The sequence below is a fragment of the Pungitius pungitius genome, chromosome 3 (assembly GCF_949316345.1).
Source record: "Pungitius pungitius chromosome 3, fPunPun2.1, whole genome shotgun sequence".
Lineage (NCBI taxonomy): Eukaryota > Metazoa > Chordata > Actinopteri > Perciformes > Gasterosteidae > Pungitius > Pungitius pungitius.
Window position 1 is genome coordinate 27500375 of NC_084902.1, and position 19516 is coordinate 27519890.

Consider the following 19516-nt stretch of genomic DNA (forward strand, 5'->3'; position numbering starts at 1 on the left):
GGTTCCTGTGTGCTGCAGTTTGTTTTAAGATTCAACACCCAAAGTGAAGAAGACCAGTATTTAATGAAGCAGACAAATGTGTCTGAACAAATAGCTCCAGGTGAAGACGACTGCCCCGTGAGCATGAGGTCGTGGGTTCAAGCCTTTTGCAGGTGGGTGATTTTTGAGGTTGTTCGGTCACATGAAGAAGTCAAAGACAACAAACAAACATGATTAAGGGTGAATGACATGGTGGCGTGGTTGCGCTGTCCCCGGTTTGGGTGGCGTCAGACCCGGGTTCGATTCCCACCGCTGTGGGATCATCAGTGTGCATCGCCCCGGTAGAGTAGAGACGTCCGTCTCCTCCCGGGCTTTCAATGAGACACACGCAGGGGGTTATGCTACATTATTCTTTATTAAAATTCAGCTGCACAGTGACCATTTTACAAAAGTTGAACCACCCCCAAACTGTCAAAGTTACTTCTCAGAGTAACCGCAGAGCAGAAGAAGAAACCTGCCGTCCTCAGGTCTGGAAACTGCGCCCTCGTGTGGAGAAAAGAAGAGAAGCACAACATTAGAAAATGCATCAAATTTACATACTTGTTTGAATACTACAACAAATACACCAAATTCAGATACTTGAATGAATACTACAACAAATACACCAAATTCAGATACTTGTATTTGTTTGCTTTTTTACTTTAGACATACTATTCAATTAATTTAATTAGCACACAATCAAAATTATTTTTCCATGATGTATTCAAAAACCTATTTGTGTACATTTTTATAATTTTTACAAAATTGCTATATTATTTCTGATGCTTATTACTCTTACAATGATTTTATATATTTTCTATGAAATACCATATTGTGACATTTCTAAAATTGTTCATGGCTTACTATAATATATTTTTTATACTTAAGGACATACTATAATATGACTTGTTTAATAAGACTTTTTAATATAATTAATTTATACGAAATACTATAATATTTTAAAACAATTATTAAATATTGTACAATACTTTTTATGAATTCATTAAGCTGTAGTATAATCATTTCCTACTTTTTCCAACATAACATACTAAAATATTTTTGAATTTCATCACGTAATAATATCACAATTTAAAAAGCATTTTCATGACATCCTATACTACAATGTTTTGACATAATATACTACTTTATGACATTTTTTACTAAACTTTTTTACAAAATACTATACAATCTTTAATGATGTTTGTTATATTGATACATGATATATATATATTATATGATATTTCTTTGGCTTACTACATCATTTATTTTAAGGCTCTTGTCACACTATACAATAACGTTGTTGGCACACTATTCTATGAATTTTATTAATATTGTTGTGACAATGATTTTGTTTTACAGCATATTATACTGAGTAATCTTTTCACGTTTTACGGCATAATGAATGATTTTGATTACATTTTAACGGCATACCACACCATGATTTTATATAACACTATATTTTGTATTTCCTTGTTGCATACTATAATTTGAGTATTCTTTTAAACTACATTTTCATGATTTAATATTAAATACTATACTATGACTGAAGATTTTTATTAAATTTTTTTCTTTAAGGTTCTTATCAATACTATCATTGTTATAAAGCACTATGATATGAATGCCTATTTTTATTTCAATTTTTAATCAAAAACCATCACAAAAAACTACAACTTCCACAATAAATAAAATGTTCCTGCTACCACTTTAACAGCTACTAGTAATAATTGAGTTGACACTTACCAAATGTTCCTCCATCCTCCTCGTCTTCTCCAAGACCTTCAAGTCTCTGCTCATTCAGCAGTCTGGACAAAAAACACAGACATTTAGACACAAGCTTCAAGAGGCTCGGATTCCTATTTCAAAAGAGACATTTTACATCAGCTTTAGTGCAGAACCAATCAAAACCGTGTACCCAAAGCACAGGTAGGGATATCGGATCTTACACCTACAATCTGATCATATTATTACCATGTGTCTGGTGATACACATGATGGAGTTAAGTGACCACATTCAACTACATTTACGTCACGTTTTCAAAAGGTCCCGATACATACTGTAATTATATGGATGGTGTAGCTCTGACCCATCTACTGTAAATACAAATCAGAAACAATCATCATCAATACTTTTCAATCACTTAGGATTCCTTACTCTGTTCATTTCGTCCTCTGTCTTCTGCTTGTCTTCAGCCTTGTTCTTCTCCAGCTGCTCCTCCAACATTTTCTGGAGGATTCAAAAAGAAGCAAAACAACACTTGGAAGTCACACAATCATTCAAATACAAAAACACCATCTTTTCTCTGAGACAGCAGCACTATCCCATGTGATAGATGGAGGGCGCCCCCTAGTGTTCATCATAAGGAAATGCAGCTCTTTAAGGATGGATAGAAACGCCAACTCCAAACTAGATAAACATGATGTTGTAAAACAAGCAAACATGCGGCTAGACAACAAATGGTCCAACCTTTTGATTGTAAATAAATGGAAAGATATTATTAACAATCAGTTAATCATTTGATGATATAACAGGAAATTAGCACTAGATGTAAATATAAAGTACAATAGCACATGGCCACCATCTTTTTCGTTCCCTTTTGTTGATTGTCACGTTTCATTGTTTACAATCGGTATTATTAACCGAAGCCAAACAGGACGCTTATGAATCGGGTTAATTTGACCGCTAGAAATCAGCGAAAGAACCGCGCGCACAGACGTTAGCACCAGTTAGCCGTGAGCTAATGTTAGCCCACTTAGCAATGGACGCCGCGACAAGTGTTTCTATTTGTTTGTTTGTGGTGGTTTTGTCGTATTTTCCCTCATCAGCCCTCAGTCCACATCATGACTCACCAGTCAGTCTCCTTTCTTTCATCAGGTCTCCATCGTCACGAACAGTGGGGCAGCGGAAGTTACAGCTCAGGGGCCTGGCGGCCATCTTGGACGCGTCATCAGGGCCGCTCGTCAACCTGAGCTAAATAGTGACGTCATTTACAGCACCAGGGGCCCTATCGGGGAAATACCTTCACATGTAATGTAACGATATCACTCCCATCTGGTCAATTCATATTTAATAGTTTGATTGAAGATGTATTCTATCCCCCATCACATTCACTTTTCACACTCCACTGGACTCCATCTGCCCCAAACATTCACAAAAAAAACAGATTTATGGTCTCTACGATGTTTGACTAACCCAACAATGCCATCGATTGCATGTTGCAGAATACAGATATTCTAACCCAAATCCTTAAGTAGAAACACTTTTGTCACGGACCAGGTTTGCTGACTTTAATAAAAGTGAGTTTTGTCATAGTGAAAACTTTGATTAGGAAACATCAGTCCAAACTAAATTAATTTCCTACATTTAATAACTACATTTCCATAACTAAATGTTGTACACTCACCGGCCACTTTATTAGGTACCCCATGCTAGTAACGGGTTGGACCCCCTTTTGCCTTCAGAACTGCCTCAATTCTTCGTGGCATAGATTCAACAAGGTGCTGGAAGCATTCCTCAGGGAGTTTGGTCCATATTGACATGATGGCATCACACAGTTGCCGCAGATTTGTCGGCTGCACATCCATGATGCGAATCTCCCGTTCCACCACATCCCAAAGATGCTCTATTGGATTGAGATCTGGTGATTGTGGAGGCCATTTGAGTACAGCAAACTCATTGTCATGTTCAAGAAACCAGTCTGAGATGATTCCAGCTTTATGACATGGCGCATTATCCTGCTGAAAGTAGCCATCAGAAGTTGGGTACATTGTGGTCATAAAGGGATGGACATGGTCAGCAACAATACTCAGGTAGGCTGTGGCGTTGCAACGATGCTCAATTGGTACCAAGGGGCCCAAAGAGTGCCAAGAAAATATTCCCCACACCATGACACCACCACCACCAGCCTGAACCGTTGATACAAGGCAGGATGGATCCATGCTTTCATGTTGTAGACGCCAAATTCTGACCCTACCATCCGAATGTCGCAGCAGAAATCGAGACTCATCAGACCAGGCAATGTTTTTCCAATCTTCTATTGTCCAATTTCGATGAGCTTGTGCAAATTGTAGCCTCAGTTTCCTGTTCTTAGCTGAAAGGAGTGGCACCCGGTGTGGTCTTCTGCTGCTGTAGCCCATCTGCCTCAAAGTTTGACGTACTGTGCGTTCAGAGATGCTCTTATGCCCACCTTGGTTGTAACGGGTGGTTATTTGAGTCACTGTTGCCCTTCTATCAGCTCGAACCAGTCTGGCCATTCTCCTCTGACCTCTGGCATCAACAAGTCATTTCCGCCCACAGAACTGCCGCTCACTGGATGTTTTTTCTTTTTCGGACCATTCTCTGTAAACCCTAGAGATGGTTGTGCGTGAAAATCCCAGTAGATTAGCAGTTTCTGAAATACTCAGACCAGCCCTTCTGGCACCAACAATCATGCCACGTTCAAAGTCACTCAAATCACCTTTCTTCCCCATACTGATGCTCGGTTTGAACTGCAGGAGATTGTCTTGACAATGTCTACATGCCTAAATGCACTGAGTTGCCGCCATGTGATTGGCTGCTTAGAAATTAAGTGTTAACCAGCAGTTGGACAGGTGTACCTAATAAAGTGGCCGGTGAGTGTATATTGCACATTATGACTGACTATGGTTTCAGCTCCTTGGTTCTAACTATCTGGATCTTACCAATGCTTCGATTGAAATATTTACATTGACAACTTTGGATTTAGAGGCCACAAAGTTTAAGAATAAAAGATCAAATAATCATTGACACATGTTGGTTTTCCAACTACCTTTATTATATTTTTTGTGTTTTCTTAGTAATAACATAATAAACAACATCATGCCTTTGTGTAATAACAGTCAGTTTGCAATGCCAATCTTCACTCAGAATAACTTCTATCTCCTAATTATCTTCACAACAGTATTTTGCTTCCCTTTGTTCTGCAAAGCTTCAGAAGTCTTCTCATTTCATTAGAACACAGATTCTGTTGCTGCTTCCACCAGGTATCATTCAGGCTAGGCAGGTTTAAAGAAGTGATTCAATATATATTTATAGTACCAGACCCTTAAAACCCTATTTGATTAGTTTTTCTATTCTATTTTTATATAATTTATTCCACTAGAGATTATGTTAAATTTCTAAATGGTGTAATAATTAGCAAGAAGAATTGACTATATAAAGAATGAATAAATGCCATCATCCCAGGGGACCACATGAAGACCTGCCAGCATTGTTTCACAGCAGCAACATCTTCAAACATCTGTTGAAGAGCCGTGAGGTTAGAGGCTGGTTGTTGGAGCTTCTGTCAGGAATCAACTGAGAAGACAAGCAGACATCACGGATGAGTCATGACTTCTACTTTGTCTCTGATGGAGGGCAAATTTGAAACATCTAAGAGTCACATGACATTTATGCTCCTGAGAGGATGAACCCTCTGACCTTCGCTGTTGTTTACCTAGATTGAGATGGAAAGACACAGTCTGCCACACATTCATAGTAACAACACACTTTTTGAAGGCAACCAACTAGAGGAGGGCACCCACCGAAATCTCGGCCCCACAGGTGTGGCCGCTGTCGAAGCTGAACTCCACCATGTGGGTTTGTGGGTCCAGATGGCCTTTGCATTCGGGGTCAATGAGGTGGAGGACGGAGGAGTTGATGCGTCGGTCCTGCAGCAGACATTCAGCCAGAGTCAGAGTGGCAGAGTTCTGCGTGCAGACTGTCGGCTCGCCTGAATGCCCAACAGCACAATCCTGTATCAAGTATCAGCATCTCACTGTGGAGGGGTTAGCATTGGAGGCATTGGACTATTAAGAGCTAGTTTCATCTATCACGGAGGCAAAGACACGTCCAGCTTTAGACTAGAAGAAGAAAAGAGAAACCCTGCACTTGGTGCGGCGTGTGAAGTCTGACTGTACCTAAAGCGTTGGTCGGGTTGAACTTGGAGGCAAACAAGGCCCGACAGAAGCAGCTGGCTTCACCGAGCCGATCTCCACAGAACTCGTGCTCACTGCAGTACTGGTCCAGACAGGAGACCCGAGGGACAGCAGCTACACAGACACATGGGCACAACAGGAAGTAAAATCCTTCAAGTCCTGTCATGTAGTCTCCATAAATACTCCACTGGTCCTGGAACAGTTCAAGTTTTTATCGGAAGATTGGAAGATCCATTCTACATTTAGTAAAAAGATGTATTAGACAACATCACCTGGTTATAGAGTCAGAAAAGGCTTCACATCACTAAAACAGAGCGTCAACAAGAGGGAACAATACTACTGATGAAATAGATTTAAATGTAAATGTTTTAAATCAATATTGAACTTTAGACTGTTGCGGTTTACAGGGGTTTCTTTTGCAGGTCCACCTGTACTCACCTTGAAGTCCTCATCTCGTCTGCTGCTCCTCACCCAAAACCTTGTCTTTTTTCTCTGAGAACCAACAAAGGCGACCACACCACACCATCGTTCATCGGAGCTGTCAGGATCTGGTTTAACTTATGAATCCTCAACTCCTAAATTAAATTATTTATATACATATAACATACAAGTCAAGATACTTGTAAGACAAGGCTGACTTTTTCATCTCATTGAAGAAGGAATGTGACCCCGACAAAACTCTCCAGTATCTGCTTCCTTCATAATAAATGTAAATCCACCATCAAGAGAGTCCTTGAGGTGGATAGTTAAAGTTAAAAGTGTTTGTAAAACACGTGTAGAGAGAACTATTCCCAAAATGAACAACGTTTCAGTGTTGACTGAGTTGGTCCCGTTAGGACAGAATCACAAAGACGACACAAGACTCCACACAGCAAAGGAAAAGCAGTAAATTCTGCTTAAATTCTTTGTTTCTTATGTATGCTTTTATACTGATCAACGAAGGGCTTAAGAAACATTTGCTTTCACAGGACTTTATTCTTTTAATTATTTCATAACAGTGAAAGTGCTTCAACCACAATCCAAGGCCCAATGTAATCCACACTGAAAGAGGAAAGACAAAGAAAATGTAGAAAAAGGGAAAACTGAAACAAAACATTCAGTGAATTTACAGACAATATATTCATTACATTCTGCATTTAATATAAATCCCTTTGATTGAAAATTTAAATCAATTATTCTTTCATACGTTGGTGTAACTATAACATCACCAGCAAAACGATCATCACAATGACTCAGTCTGCGTCCTCAGGCAGGACGGCAGACACAGAGACAGCCGCCATCTTCTAACTGATCGGTCTGAGGCCGCTCGGCTAGCCCGGCCCGGCCCGGCCTGGTCTGGTCCACTTTGGACGAAGGGAGTCGTCACGGCAGACGGCTCAGCACTCCTCACAGCTTCCTGTGGTTGGCTGGAGCAGCTGATGCTCCTCTCTGATTGGCCGGCTCCCGTCTCTGACTGTTGGCCCGAGGTCAGAAGCCGGCGTGGAGGACTGGGCTCGTTGGTCCGACGATGCCACGCGTGCAGAGAGGAGCTGTCGAAGGTGAAGCTAAAAACAGATGAAGAGTAGGAAAAGGTGTGGCTGGAAATGGATTTAACAAAACCTCCAAGTTCATTGTGGATATTTAAAAGTAGAGTTTCCTGCATTTAGAATGACCACCAAACATTTCCTGTTGCAATGTTTCACAGCTGATCAGAGAGCTAAGAAGCAAGTAAAGTCAGTTTTATTTTTACAGCCCAAAATAACAGCTTTGTAAAACATTTATAATATTACAGAGGAGCAGAAAGGCCTTTGACACTAAATTCTAGAGGAAGTGTTTGGCTTGACATTATAAAGTCTTAAAGTCTGAGTATTGATGGAAACCGACATGATATCAATTATGAATAAAGTGTTGAGTTTGCATTGACTCACCTGTCGAATGACGTCTGGAGGGAAGACGAGGGGGAGAGAGGGCGAGGTTGTGCGTTGTGCTTTTGGGGGCTCGCCATCGTCACATAGTCATCCTGAGACAGCGCAGGTGAACCGTGGCCCCCTGGTGGTGACATCATCATGTAACCTAGACGCTGCACCTCGCCTGGCTCCCAGCTCCCACTGCGGCGGTCCCCCGTCGCCATGGCAGCTCCTTCGGGGTCGCCATCCCTCCCTTGGTCCACTGGGACGAGCTGGTCCGTCTCCATTTCCACGTAGCCTTCGGACTCAGACGTGGAGCTCCGAGGGGACCCGAGAGGGCCGAGGTGGGAGGCGGAGCTCCGAGGGGACCCAGGCTGCGTTTGGTGTGGTTTGTCGGGCTCGAGGTGACATTCGGGGCGACTCGTCTGGGTTCCAGGGTTCCTGAGGAGCGGACCAGCACCGGTCGGTCTCACCTTCGCCGCCTTGTCTCTGTATTTGGGTCGGCAGCGCTTGGAAGCCAGGAGGGCCTGAAGCTGACTGTGGGTGGAGGCTGGTGAGCGGCTGAAGTCGGGAAGAGCTCGCAGCGCCCTGACCGTCTCAATGACCACCTCGTGAATGTGATGGGCGAAGGCCGGGTTCCCTGTGCAGAGCAGACACAGAGGTCAGGCTCCTGTGGCGAGGCACGACTTAGTGATACGGGCACAACTTTGATTTCGTATTCACCTTGGTCTCTTGCTCCCATCCAGATTTCTCCAGGCCCATTTGGTGCCGACCTGCCGAGCTCCAAGTAGAAGGAGCCGTCCAAGTGACCAAAGCGCCTGACACTGAGCAGCGGGATTGTGAGCGACGGCAAGTCGCCGCACGCCGTCACTCGGACCAGGACGAGAGACGCGGCTGTGAGGCAGAGACGGCTCTCCCCGGCCAGAGACTTGGTACAGCCCAGACCTGTGGACCTCACTGTGACGGGCCACACCTGAGAACGGGGCAGAGGACAGGTATTTAGATCTGGTGAAGAGCTGGGAGCATCTCAAAGTAAGGAACTCTTGTTTGGTTTCGTTTGAGGGGCCCTTTAGAAAACCTCTCATTCACAAGCCGGCCTGGTTCTCCTCCTCCAGGGCCTCCCATATGTCCCCTAAAATGTATTTGGAGGCCATCAAAACTTTCGGTTCTCTTCATGTTAAAAGCTTTCTGGTGGATTTATTATCAGAATACATGAACCCTCTTTGGCTTAGTAGGAGTAACAGAGGTGACTGTAAGGGGGGGGGGGGGGGACAAAACATTAAAAATCAACTCTGACCTCTCTGAAGGAAGCAGCGGAGGGCAGGGTGCAATACCCATCATCCTCTTCCACACGCTCTTCATCCTTCCGCTCTTCCTCCATCAGTTTCCTAATGGCCAGGTACCAGGCTTCTTGTTCCCACTGGTCCTCCGCCAGCAGCACCATGGTCTGATCCTTGGCATACAGCGCCACCGTGGAGCCTTTGCTGGAACTGCCACTCCGACTCACACCGAGACAGCACCTCAGGTACATCACCCTGGGGGGGGGGGGGGGGGGGGGGGGACATCAGCCCCCACAGTGAATCAAACACAATCAAAAGGTCTGTTAACTTCTACGGCTTATTGCCTGCTCCAGAGTTTCTATAAACAATAACTTGTCTACATTTAGCTAATCGCATGAGTCTACATGAATCCCCTTGAAAACCTTGAACTGGTTCAAGTCGCCTGGACCTACCCCAGCTTGCTCGAGCCAAACAGCGCAGCTTTACCAGCAGACCTCTCCTGGTTCTTGTACCACTCGAGTCGGCCCGGCCCGGTGTGACTTCCTGCTCTGAGGACGAAATATCTTCTGTGGCTGCGGTCCAGCATGCCGAGGTAACCCCGTTTCACCACGTCGCTGTGTGGCCCGCGGGGGGTCACGAGGGCGCCGGTCAGAGGGCCCACAGCGAGGGAGGTGTTGCTTCTGCAGAAGAGTTCCTCGTAGGGACGAGATGGACTCGACTGAAGCTCATCCTGGTGCTGCTGAGAATCCGGGTCCTGCTCCATCTGACGAGCCGTCACCCAGGGAGACCTCGGAGGGGATTCAGGTGGTGGCCATGTTTGGGTGGAGCTGCAGCAGGGAGATGACGGAGAAGAGCTGGGTGCAGGATGAGATCTCACTAGGTTGTGTCCTTCTACAATTCATTCCAAGATGAACACGTGGAAAATGCACACAGGAATTAAAATAAGAGATTGGATCATTTATACCTTGCTTTAAAAAGATGAACCCCCAAAAATAAATATATAACAGCTGATTTTATCAGATGAACTTAATGTTTCTCCTTTGAAAACCAATATATTTGTTCATTTATTAAAACTGGTTATATTAGGAAAGTGTAAAATGAGCCCCGGCAGAGGGAGACAAACCATATTTACATGATTCAGATTGAATATTACCTTCACCTCATCCAACAATACCCACAAGTGTTAATACTTCAGGCCATGAATAATCCCCCCAAATATGTAATAATTATAAATAAATGAACGGCAGCCTGAAGACATCCCGGAATACATTTATAGTGCAACCACAGTGGTTTAGTTTAAATACTTTCTCGAGCACAATTGACCAACATTACACTATTTTTCATTCATTTCATAGATTTACAAAATGAGTTATTTGGTGTCGATTTAAAAGGGTTAAAATGCTGTATTACTTAGTAAATATGTGATTAAAATAAGAATAAATCAATACTCATCAAATCAAAGTATATTTTTAGTTATTGTATTAACGGAATGAAGGGGAAACAATGGGCACACCGGAAACTACCAGCAGCGGATTATCATTAACATCAATAAACTAATTAACGCTAGCATTGTTAGCTCGTCAGCTAGCTGGGTCGCTTTTCCCACCACATTTAAGTCAAAACGTTTAATTAAAACTCACCGTAAACCGTCCGAAGTACAAACACGTGGACACACGCACCGCGTCTCCGGTGTTGAATTCCAGGCTGTCGGTAAAAGTCCAACAACGACTCCTGAACTTATTTCCCGTTAAACTCGGGACTCGTTTGAGCCGTTCGCGCGCTCAGGTGTTACAGCCGTTCTGCGCGCTCGTGCGCGTACGCCGCGGGAGCGCGCACCGCGTGCAGCACCAACCAGGCCTGACGACCCGTATTTAGTGTAGAACCGGTTCAACCTTCTCTGTGGAGTTCGTCCACAACGATCTGGACGTCTATGAAAATTCACAGACGCCTATGTTTGAGGAGATTCTGTTGGCCGCACCTGTGCATGTTTCATGATTAGCATCGATATATAATGGTGGACAATTTAGTGTTGTTTTTGGCGTTGTTTTTTTGCAAAGACGGGAAAGTGGAGCAATATTTTTGAGAGGAAATTAAAATGTGTCTGTAATTAAATGAGACTGATGAAGATGATAAATATATAAACCGTAACTTATATTCATTTTTCAATGAAACATATTTGTAATCAAACAATAACTAGATCATTTGAAAGAAAAATAAAGATGGTGAAAATAAAAAAGGAAACTCTTGATCAAAACGTCCAATTAAGATAAAATAAACACTATATAATAACAGCAGTGTATTCCTATCAACAGCAATAAAAAGACTGATGTTAACAATAATTAAAGGCTACAATAAAACAAATAAATACATTGCATACATAAACAAGTTAACTGAGTTAAGTTCCATCAACGTGGCATAAGCATGATAATAAAGCGGTTATTTTAACAAAGGAAGTGACCCTCTCAGCCGTTACAGCACTTTATCCTTTCGAAATAATTGGGTGAAACAGTTTGGTTTCCTCGTATTTCCACATCTTTAACATGTCATTGCGAAGACATCGGTGTACTGGTCACACTCTCTCTGTCTTTCCCAGGATGTCTCTCCTGCCTCTGGTCCTCAGCTGGACGGGCCCCTGTCAGGTCCTGTTGGTGCTCGGTTCAGGACTGGGAGCCGTCGTCGCATTTTGGATCGCGAGGCTGCTGCTGCGACACGCCTGGTACACGCACAGGCTCTCCTGCTTCAGCAAGCCACACGCCAACTCCTGGCTTTTGGGCCACCTGGGCCAGGTAGGAGATACGAACACACACACACACACACACACACACACACACACACACACACATGGCTGTTAAAACACAAACGTGCAGTTGTGATTGTCAGTTCTGAGATTGATTTCTACAAATCAGTTACCCTATGTGTTGAACCACGACATCAGGAACTGTCGATGTGTCAGCGTCTTACAGGATGTCCTCGGTGCTGCAATTCGTTGTGACAATAATATTTCCTCTGTGTCCTTAAGAGAATATCTTACAGTGGCATTTTTAATGAAAATGTTCAATTGCCTCAGATGCAGAGCTCAGAAGAAGGTCTCCTGCAGGTGGATGACTTGGTGCAGAAGTACACACACTCCTGCAGCTGGTTCCTCGGCCCTTTTTATCACCTGGTCAGACTCTTCCACCCCGACTACGTCAAACCTCTGCTTATGGCACCTGGTAGTGGATAATTACTGGGACAAAATAGTTTTTGGAAGCTTGATCCAAGCTATGAATGAACATTTTCCCACGTTTTGTTTTTTGCTCCTTCCCTCCATCCAGCCAGCATAACAATGAAGGATGAGCTCATCTACGGCCATCTGCGTCCGTGGCTTGGTGAGTGAAATCGCTCCGGCTCTTTCTGTACAACCACGGGCCAAACCAAGTACCGATCACAATCTTCTCTTCCCCGTAATGTCACAGGACAAAGCCTGCTGCTAAGCAACGGGGAGGAATGGTCTCGCAGGAGACGCCTGCTGACTCCGGCTTTTCATTTTGACATCCTGAAGACCTACGTTGCCAAGTTCAACACCTCCACGAACACCCTGCACGTGAGTGTGCGTTCGTGTTGTGTTGCATGACTTTCTGTGTGGAAATTTAGGGTGAGATGTGCACACGCGTGTTCACCCCCCTCTGTGCACATCTCACCTCGGCGTTGCATCGCCGCTGTGCCTCAGGACAACTGGCGCCACGCGGTCGCTGAGGGCTCGGCGTCTTTGGAGATGTTTGACCATGTCACTCTGATGACACTGGACAGTCTGCTCAGATGTGCCTTCAGCTACGACAGCAACTGTCAGAGGTGAGGTCACGCGCGCTTTATCTCAAATTCATTCCGTTGCAGTTTGTTTTTTAAAATGTTTCCCTTTGCAGGTCGACCAGCGAGTACGTGTCGGCCTTAGTGGAGCTGAGTGAGCGGATAATAGAGCGGCGGCACAACATTCTGCACCACTGGGACTGGTTTTACTGGAAAACCGAGCAGGGAAAACGGTTCAGAAAGGCCCTTGGCATCGTGCACAGGTACCTGGACCGGTGTGACCCCGTGACCTTTATGTAGAAGGGTTGCACAGATGATAGAAGAGCATTCTTGTCATCTATCTCAATTCTACTTGCACTGTATGATATTAAAAGATATTTGCATTAAACAACATTACATATCAGAATACTGCATCACATCATACTAACACCTGGTGTTTGCAGCTTTACCAGAGAGGTGGTTCAGAAGCGTCGAGCTCTGATCAACCAGCAGACAAAGTCGGACGCAGATTTGACCCGATCACAACAGAGGAAGAAAGATTTCGTGGACATCCTACTGCTGTCAAAGGTAGAGAAGAAGAACTAGGAATCAGACGTTCACCCTGAATGACTGCTCTTTATTTCTGTACAATGACAGGATGCAGATGGACGCGGCCTAACGGATGAGGAGGTGCAGGCAGAGGCCAACACCTTCATGTTTGCAGGTAAGACGGTTAAAAGATTTGTTTTTCAAAATAAGTCTCGAAAATCCCAAGTGTTGAGTGGAGACTCGATGTCCTCCGCCCCCCCCCCCCCGAAAGGTCACGACACAACAGCCAGTGCGATTTGCTGGACGCTGTATAATTTAGCACGCCACGAGCACTATCAGGAGAAATGCAGGCAGGAAGTGATGGATCTGATGCAAGGACGAGACAGACACAAAATAGAGTGGTAAGAAAACACAATGAAAATGCAAAGTGTTCAAAGTGTCATCATTTCATCGTATTGTTGAAACGAGCCCTGAATGAGTCAAACGTGGACGTCTTCATTGAAAGGGAGGATCTGTCCAACCTTCCCTTCACCACCATGTGCATCAGGGAGTCTCTGCGGCTGCACGCTCCTGTGCAGGCTGTGACCAGGAAGTACACCCGGGACATGGCGCTGCCCGGGCATCGGACCGTACCAGCCGGTGAGATGGGCGGGGCGGGGGGGGGGGGTGGGGGGGGACTCTTTTTTTTTTTTTACGAAGGAGTGGAAAACCTCTGAAAGTGTTTTTCCTCCCAAGGTGCCATCTGCTTGGTCAGCATTTACGGGACACACCACAACCCCGCAGTCTGGACCGACCCACACGTGAGAAACGGGGAAGAGACAGACCTGGGGGTTTCCTTTTCACTTGACCTGTGTGATTTATTCCCCCGCGTAGGAGTTTGATCCCGAGCGGTTCGACCCCGCGCGCTCAGCGGACCGGCCCTCTCACGCCTTCATCCCCTTCTCCTCGGGCCCCAGGTACCCAGAGCCCTCCATAAATGGGGTCCGGCGTTGATTGGGAGGGTGTTGGTGCAGACAACAACCTGTGTGTGTTCCTGCAGGAACTGCATCGGGCAGAAATTTGCGCTGGCGCAGCTTCGAGTCGTCGTGGCGCTGACCCTGCTCAGGTTTCGCCTGACCCCGGGAGAGAACCCCGACCTCGGGACCAGGCCCGGGGGGGTTCGCCGCCTCCCCCAACTCGTCCTGCGTGCGGAGGGAGGTCTGTGGCTGCGGGTGGAGGAGCTGAAGGATGAATGACACCGGATGAAGAGGGCCGTTCTGTGTTGTTTCCTTATCCCTATTACAAATGACCATGCTTTGTAATAACAATACACTCTTGCAACACATATTATTATTCTATTGACATGATTAGTGATCGTAGTAGGTCGGTTTTGAAGATTTAAAAAAAGAATGTATCCTCATCCTAAAAAGTGAACTTTGGAGTAAAATCACAAGTTTAAGAAAATAAACTAAATTGAATGAGAATGAAACACGGGACAACATTCCAGGTCGTTGCATTACTCTTTGGAAAATAAAAAGTAAAAATAATCTTTGCAGAAAAAAATAGTCACTATAATATATAAATATATATATATTTATGCCCCACTGTTTTCCCTCACTGCAGCAAAAGACTCAATCAGCTCAGTTGGGCAGAATGAAATGGTGACTGTGCGACTTTTTGCCCCCCCCTTTTTTTTACCCACATGTGGAGTTTATAATAATATTTTAGGAAAACAACTCTAATCTATAAAAAAGGGTAAATTTCATTTAGTGTTTACCATATACGTTTTTTTCACCCATTTGACCTAACGTGCCCACTCGATTACCTAATAACCGCAGGCCTAACAAATAATGTGATATTGCACACAAACACATGCAACTATGTGCAAAGACACCAGCGTTAATACCTCTGAGGTCCAATTACAGCTCCTCACCCTCCAGCAACAACAAGCGGAGAGGAACCTCATTAGCGGAACTCACCTCCTTAAAGCGACACGTCTGAACCACCAGGGCGATGAGAGGTGTTAAAAAAAATAAAACTGTCGGCACGAAAACAGGTAAACAAGTCAAGTAGCGGCTGGTGACAGTCGGATGTGTCCAAACCGGCCCATTGAGGACAGAATTCCATACAGAACTATATTTGTGTGATACTTAGTACACCTAATGCATGCATTAAAGTGTACTACTGAGTATTCCATTGAAATCCTCACTGTCACACATTACACCGAGTGCATTTGTTATTTTTTTATCCTTGATTGTTGAGAGATTTTCTCAATGCCGTGAGCATGACCTTCATTAATGCCCGACGTAGTAGAACGCAGAAGGTCCAGAACCATCAGAACTCCTCTGGGCTTCTCACCCGGAGGCGTTTAAAGCCGCCGTGAGTTACAGCGAGCAAAGGCAAAGACCCGCAGAGGCCTTCACAGCGAGCAGATTCCTGAGGAAAAGGGTGTCGGGTGTGTTTCAAACATAATCAACACTTCGGCTTTTATTATTATGGAAACTATACTTCAGCCTTTTGGTAAATGCTCTTTATTTACTACAGACACCACTAACTGGTGTGTCTTTTATATACAGTTGTGGTCAACGGTTTGCATACGCTTGAATTGCTAATTCACGTTGCTGTATGTATATTTTTGACCCAGCAGATTTGATCACTTTTTCTGTAAACCCATAATAAAGTCATAAAAGAAGAAGTTTTCGGTTTAAAAAAAATCAGACTTGTAGAAATAACCGGAAACTCAAGAGAGCCATGAGATTATGTTCTTTAGTAATATAACAATAAGTGTATGTAAACTTTTGACCACAACTGTAGAGCTAATTTACGGCTTCATGTTCGCACGTAGAGGAAATCCCGCATTCTGATTGGTTGAGAGCATTATTGAGCGATAACGTACGGTTGCTGTTCACGTTGACCCGAGGGTTGCATATCACTGCGCACTCAAAGTAACACGTTAGATTTTGCGGGATCGATAGTTGACATTTTAGCTTTTTACTCGGTGGCGATCGCCGGAAACCCCCCCCCCACACAAATGATCATTTTGAGGCCATGCGAGCTTTCAGAACCGGACGATTAAGGTCATGAGCGACGTGAGTGACTGAGACGGAGCGGGACCCAGTGCTCTCTAATGTACAAACGGGGACTATTTATCACTCTAGACTGATGAAATGTGATACAAAACGTTTGGTGGCTACAACTATTTTGTGCTGAAAGGCAGTTATTTACTTACTATTTATAATTTTGCTGGTAACTGTGTTATAAAAGCAATAAGGTGCTTGAGGCAGTACTTTATCTTCAATAATGTAGCAGTTGGAGGGTGTTGTTGGGCCAGACGGGCAGCGGACGGTAAAGTACAGCCTCAGGGGGGGGGGTAATGACGTTGGCCATAACAATGGGGGGCAGAGGTTACATCATCTCTGTGATTGGAAAGGTGGGAGGGGGATTGAGGAGGATAAAGCAGCTGCCTGGCAGAAGGCGGTGCCCACTCCTCGCCGCCCTCCTCCCCCCCCCCCCCCCCCCGATGGACGCCTCCGAGAGCCGCCTGCTCTGCTTCCCCGGCCTCAACTCGTCCTGCACGCGGCCGCCCAAAGCGCGCTCCGAGGCGGCTCTGCTCTACGCCCTGCTGGCCTGCGTCTCCCTGCTCACCGTCACCCTCAACCTGCTCGTCATCGTCTCCATCGCCCACTTCCGGCAGCTGCACAGCCCCACCAACACCCTGCTCCTGTCTCTGGCCGTGTCCGACCTGGTGGTGGGGCTGCTGGTGATGCCGGTGGAGGGGCTGCGCTACACGCAGGCCTGCTGGCTGCTGGGAGAGCTCGTGTGCGCCCTGGCGCCGTACGTTTCCTACAGTCTGGTATCCGCCTCCGTGGGCAACATGGTGCTCATATCCGTAGACCGCTACGTGGCCATCTGTGACCCCCTGCTCTACGCCTCGAAGGTCACCCCCAACAGAGCCAAGGCCTCAGTGTGTTTGTGTTGGGCCTGTTCTATCCTCTACAACGGCTGCATTCTGATGGGTCACTTAGGGCAGCCCGAGCGGTACGGCTCCTGCTATGGGGAGTGCGTGGTGATCATCAGTCACGTCGCAGGCACAGTAGATCTTTTCTTGTCCTTTCTTGGGCCCTGCACAGTCATGGTGGTTCTCTACATGAGGGTGTTTGTGGTTGCCATTTCCCAGCTGCGTGTCATTCGGTCGGAGATTTTCGCTGTTAACGCGACTCCGTCCGCTAAGAGATCAGAGAGGAAGGCAGCCAGGACTCTTGGGATTGTGATAGCGGTGTTTCTGATGTGCTTCTGCCCGTATTACTATCCCTCCCTAGCGGGCGAGGACACCTCCACTAGCTTGTCTTATTACGCCCTGGTGTCTTGGATCATGCTGATAAACTCCTGCGTCAACCCACTGATTTATGCGCTGTTTTACCCCTGGTTCAGAAAAGCTATCAAACTCATCATCACCCTCAGAATACTGCAGCCTCAATCCCAGGAGTACAAATTACTGTAGACGGTTTCACACAATTTATCTGTGTTTGTTAAACTAATGCGGTCTGCTGTAGAACGCATGAGCCTTGTCTCCTAAATACACAGCTCATCGCTGAGCAGAGAACAGGGTTCATGACTTCTCCCTGCACACGTCTGTCCATTGACCGTCATACCTTGAGATACTGTATTTTTTACATATTTCAGCTATATTCTTTCATAAACTTTACCATATTGTCATAAGCAGCAGAAATCATAGGAAATGACTATCAATGTGTGCACAAACAAGATTTACAAAGGAATACTGTAGATGTTTCATGCTATTTGATTTTAATACAGTACAAAGCATTGATTGAATTAATCAGACTAATTAGTGGCCGTTTTTCCTTTGCAAAAGTCGTTTTATCACGACAACTATTATTCAGCTTTGAGATATAGCCTCCATATACTTTTCTTTATTGCTCTGCTATCAAAATGACCAATGTAGTCTCTCTGCCATGTTTAATTGCATTGCTGTCAGAGGCACTTCTTTGTCTTTCTGATAATAACAATCTCTCTGTTTGTGAAGAAATTGCAAAAGGAGTCCACTCTGCACACAATGAAAATGTACCTAAATGTCAAAAGGACAACTGTGGCAGCTGCAAATCAGGTTTTTGTGCAAATCAGGTCTGTAAATCTCACAAATGAAAAAGGATGTGAAAGCATTTGAGTAGTCATACTCACAGATACCGTTTAATAAACTAGAAGTAAAATAGATCTACCCTGTTCTTAGACTAAACTAAACAAGGCATGAGAGTAGACGATGCTTTCTATTTACATATGTTATTCAGATATAAATATAAAGGGTAAATTTGGTGAACACTCAAAACACTTAGCGAACCTGCTGTGTTGAACCCCGGTCGGACTATTATATCATTATATCATGTAGAATAGTGTATCATTATGTTGTTGCAAACCCATAACAATAAAAAATGATCTTATAGCCTGTTGTTGATTCCACGAGAAGCCAAGGTGCACTATGTTCGTCAGAAGTTAAACCCCGGTCGGACTGCATGCAGGTTCCAGCTGCGGCCACAGGAGGGCGGTGCTGCCCCACTGATGGCTGGAGACCACCTAAAAGATGTGCAAAACCAAGAAGAATACACTTGTAAAATCCACCAACGCATTATATCATGTAGAATAATGTACCATTATGTTGTTGCAGACCCATGACAATAAGAAAATGATCTTATAGCCTGTTGTTGATTCCACGAGAAGCCAAGGTGCACTATGTTCGTCAGAAGTTAAACCCCGGTCGGACTGCATGCAGGTTCCAGCTGCGGCCACAGGAGGGCGATGCTGCCCCACTGATGGCTGGAGACCACCTAAAAGATGTGCAAAACCAAGAAGAATACACTTGTAAAATCCAGCAACGCATTATATCATGTAGACTAATGTACCATAATGTTGTTGCAGACCCATGACAATCAAAAAATGATAAAAAAAAATTATCTTATAGCCTGTCGTTGATTCCACGAGAAGCCAAGGTGCACTATATTCGTCAGAAGTTAAACCCCGGTCGGACTGCATGCAGGTTCCAGCTGCGGCCGCAGGAGGGCGGTGCTGCCCCACTGATGGCTGGAGACCACCTAAA

General features: G+C 44.8%; 3 protein-coding genes and 1 long non-coding RNA gene across 4 annotated transcripts; 2 read left to right on the forward strand and 2 right to left on the reverse strand.

The window, feature by feature from the left end:
- Positions 1 to 198: 198 nt before the first annotated feature.
- On the reverse strand, positions 199 to 2968 carry LOC119223242 (uncharacterized). Its single transcript, XR_009955896.1, has 4 exons — positions 2865 to 2968; positions 2170 to 2241; positions 1759 to 1820; positions 199 to 522 (listed from the first exon to the last, which is right to left on the reverse strand). It is a non-coding gene; the product is annotated as an uncharacterized LOC119223242 (long non-coding RNA).
- Positions 2969 to 6766: 3798 nt separating this feature from the next.
- Positions 6767 to 10859, reverse strand: LOC119222114 (insulin receptor substrate 2-like). Its single transcript, XM_037478472.2, has 6 exons — positions 10755 to 10859; positions 9567 to 10005; positions 9132 to 9369; positions 8558 to 8807; positions 7856 to 8474; positions 6767 to 7492 (listed from the first exon to the last, which is right to left on the reverse strand). The coding sequence occupies exons 2-6, from the start codon at positions 9875 to 9877 to the stop codon at positions 7171 to 7173; spliced, it is 1740 nt and encodes a 579-aa protein (XP_037334369.2). The 5' UTR covers positions 9878 to 10005; positions 10755 to 10859; the 3' UTR covers positions 6767 to 7170.
- A 487-nt stretch (positions 10860 to 11346) lies between these two features.
- Positions 11347 to 15915, forward strand: LOC119222120 (cytochrome P450 4F3). The gene is made up of 13 exons (XM_037478486.2): positions 11347 to 11900; positions 12182 to 12326; positions 12429 to 12482; positions 12570 to 12697; positions 12824 to 12945; positions 13017 to 13163; positions 13344 to 13467; positions 13537 to 13603; positions 13700 to 13829; positions 13934 to 14067; positions 14164 to 14228; positions 14302 to 14384; positions 14468 to 15915. The coding sequence occupies exons 1-13, from the start codon at positions 11655 to 11657 to the stop codon at positions 14661 to 14663; spliced, it is 1641 nt and encodes a 546-aa protein (XP_037334383.2). The 5' UTR covers positions 11347 to 11654; the 3' UTR covers positions 14664 to 15915.
- Positions 15916 to 16927: 1012 nt separating this feature from the next.
- Positions 16928 to 19384, forward strand: LOC119221922 (trace amine-associated receptor 13c-like). Its single transcript, XM_037478131.2, has one exon. The coding sequence runs from the start codon at positions 16928 to 16930 to the stop codon at positions 17906 to 17908; it is 981 nt and encodes a 326-aa protein (XP_037334028.2). The 3' UTR covers positions 17909 to 19384.
- The last annotated feature ends 132 nt before the right edge of the window (positions 19385 to 19516 follow it).

Coding starts and splice junctions, on each gene's coding strand:
- LOC119222114 (XM_037478472.2), bottom strand. CDS start 9,877: ATGGAGCAGGACCCGGATTCTCAGCAGCACCAGGATGAGCTTCAGTCG. Junction 9,370..9,566: donor TTTGGCTCGAGCAAGCTGGG/GTAGGTCCAGGC, acceptor CCCCCCCCCCAG/GGTGATGTACCTGAGGTGCT. Junction 8,808..9,131: donor CCGCTGCTTCCTTCAGAGAG/GTCAGAGTTGAT, acceptor CCCCGTTCTCAG/GTGTGGCCCGTCACAGTGAG.
- LOC119221922 (XM_037478131.2), top strand. CDS start 16,928: ATGGACGCCTCCGAGAGCCGCCTGCTCTGCTTCCCCGGCCTCAACTCG.
- LOC119222120 (XM_037478486.2), top strand. CDS start 11,655: ATGTCATTGCGAAGACATCGGTGTACTGGTCACACTCTCTCTGTCTTT. Junction 11,901..12,181: donor TTTTGGGCCACCTGGGCCAG/GTAGGAGATACG, acceptor CAATTGCCTCAG/ATGCAGAGCTCAGAAGAAGG. Junction 13,468..13,536: donor ACATCCTACTGCTGTCAAAG/GTAGAGAAGAAG, acceptor GTACAATGACAG/GATGCAGATGGACGCGGCCT.